Source organism: Sphaeroforma arctica, assembly GCF_001186125.1.
Source record: "Sphaeroforma arctica JP610 unplaced genomic scaffold supercont1.70, whole genome shotgun sequence".
NCBI classification, from domain to species: domain Eukaryota; class Ichthyosporea; order Ichthyophonida; genus Sphaeroforma; species Sphaeroforma arctica.
In genome coordinates this window covers 101,451-103,950 of record NW_014040488.1, presented here as the reverse complement: position 1 = coordinate 103,950, position 2,500 = coordinate 101,451, and the positions used below count along the sequence as shown (strand labels likewise).

Below are 2,500 nucleotides of genomic sequence, written 5' to 3'. Positions count from 1 at the left end.
GCAAGCTTCCGCACATACAGGCGCTTGCGCACTGAGGTGGCCTCGGTCTCTGACTTCGTCCACGATGTGGTTGACCAGCTAGTGCCGTACTGTCAGGGGGGTGGTTGTGAAATGCTGTCAGGGGTGTGGTTGTGAAGTATTGCTCAGGGGGGTGGTTGTGAAGTGCTGTCGGGGTGGTTGTGAAGTACTGTCAAGAGGATGGTTGTGAAGTATTGTCAGGGGGTTGGTTGTGAAGTGCTGTCAGAGGGTGATTATGAACAAACTCTCACCAGACCAGTAGCTCAGCCATACCCCAATAAAAAGCAAAAATGAGGACAGGCAGGTGCAGACAATCTGTTAAGTAAGACTCGGAGGAGTGGTCAACAATACAGAGTCAATTGAGTTGCAGATGAGGAGGTGCTCGTGTGTGTGCACGACTCTATGCACTGCAAAGCGTTCACAACTGGTCGGCCCAGCCGCAGACTACTGGATTATTGTGGTTCAAATTCAAATACGGTTAATCAACTACATTCAATTGCAATTGTTCAACTACATTTATTCAACTAAAGTTATCCAATTGCAATTATTCAAATACTGCTGTTCAAATACGGTTATTCAGTTACAATGATTTAACTTAAGTTATTCAAATACGAATACAAAATACAGTTATTCAAATACAGTTATTTAATTACATCAATCACTACAGTTATGTATTCATTGACCGTTATTCAATTACAGTTATTCATTGACAGTTATTCAATCACAGTTATTCATTGACAGTTATTCAATTACAGTTATTCATTGACAGTTATTCAATTACAGTTATTCATTGACAGTTATTCAATTACAGTTATTCATCGACAGTTATTCAATTTCAGTTATTCATTGACAGTTATTCAATTACAGTTATTCATCGACAGTTATGTATGCAAATGCAAATATTCAATTACACTTTTATTCAATTGCAGTTATCCAACTACAGTCATTCCATTATAGTTATTTAAATACAGTTATTCAATTACACTCATCCAAATACGATTATTTATATACATTCAAATGCAATTATTCAATTAAAGTTATTCAACTACAGTTATCCAATTACAGTCACTCAAATACAGTCATTCAACTAAGGTTAATTGCAGTCATTCAACTAAAAGTATTCAACTACAGTTGAAAGCAAGGAAGAGAGCCACGACTGAACATTCCGATCACACCAAACAATTGATGGGAAAGTAGACCCCTCAGACAACAAGAGAAGTGCAAAACCACCTGTCACGAACAAACTCTCAGCCCAAATGAACCACTCGAAAACAGAACAACTGCAAATGAATGCACTCGCCAGTGACAGCAGGTACACGACCAGTGCACACGCGCACACGGGCAACGCAATTCATTACCAAATGAATCCATCGTGAGGTGAATACAGGAGGCCGTACACAGGCAGACCCTGTTAAGGTACGCCTATGCCACATTAAACAATTCATAAAACACGACCGCAGAAGCGTAGAAGGTCTCGTGGATTTGTACAGCTCAACAACAAAACTGGTATATGTGCTTGGGTTGTTTAAAACCAACATGTACCTGCCAGCCCAGGTCATCACCACTTTCGCCCGCGTGAGGCATTCGCCAAGGGGTCCCCCAGAAAAACCCGGTTGGCAACTCCAACTCTGTGCATAAACGGAAGCGATGACCGGTGAGATGCACATATTGGAAGACCATAACACAGCCCTCAATGCACGGCTATTGAATCTCACAATCCCTCCTGCGTTGACTATGTCTCCTTGTGCATGTTAGCTTACGACTGTACCGCCGGCGTAATCGGCTTATGTGCACTTAATTACTTGTATGGAGCGCCGAATGAAACAAATAGAACAAGCCACAAATAGAAAGATTCGGCAATGGCATGGCGTATCCAAAGCAAGAATTCGCGGTTCCAAAAAAACGAACACCAATATTATATTACCCTAAGGTTCCCATGTAAGTAGAAGAGACTCTGAAGTAAATCAGTGCCACTTCAAAACGTGAATGTATATGAACAATATACAATACAATAGTAGGGTACCTACAAATACCAGAGACACTTGCATTTGCCGCTTCAGATATTCTATACAAAAAGAACTGACATGTGCCACTAAGAATATAAGTGTAAGTGGGTAAATATATATATATATATATATATATATATATACAAACAAGTAGATATATTTATATATATATATATATATATATATATATATATATATATATATATATATATATATACAAAATATAACCATGTAGATATATATATATATATATGTGTGTGTGTGTGTGTGTGTGTGTATGTGTGTGTGTGGGTTGTGTCTGTGTGTGTGTGTGTGGGTATGTGCGCATGTATGCATGTGTGTGTGTGTGTGTGTGTGTGTGTGTGTGTATGTATGTATGTATATATGTATGTATACATATATATATATATATATATATACATATATGTATAAATGTGTGTGTGTGTGTATGTGTGTGTGTGTGTGTGTGTATGTGT

At 38.6% G+C, this 2,500-nt stretch overlaps 1 protein-coding gene across 1 annotated transcript in view; it reads right to left on the bottom strand.

The window, feature by feature from the left end:
* Positions 1-2,500, bottom strand: part of SARC_01710 (hypothetical protein) — an 11,003-nt gene that overhangs the window by 7,250 nt on the left and 1,253 nt on the right. The window contains exons 2-3 of the mRNA XM_014304568.1: positions 1,561-1,646; positions 1-89 (exon numbers count right to left, since the gene is read on the bottom strand). The exon at positions 1-89 is cut by the window's left edge and continues 14 nt beyond it. Of these exons, the coding sequence (XP_014160043.1) occupies positions 1-89; positions 1,561-1,646 (175 nt within the window). The remainder of the gene's footprint in view (positions 90-1,560; positions 1,647-2,500) is intronic.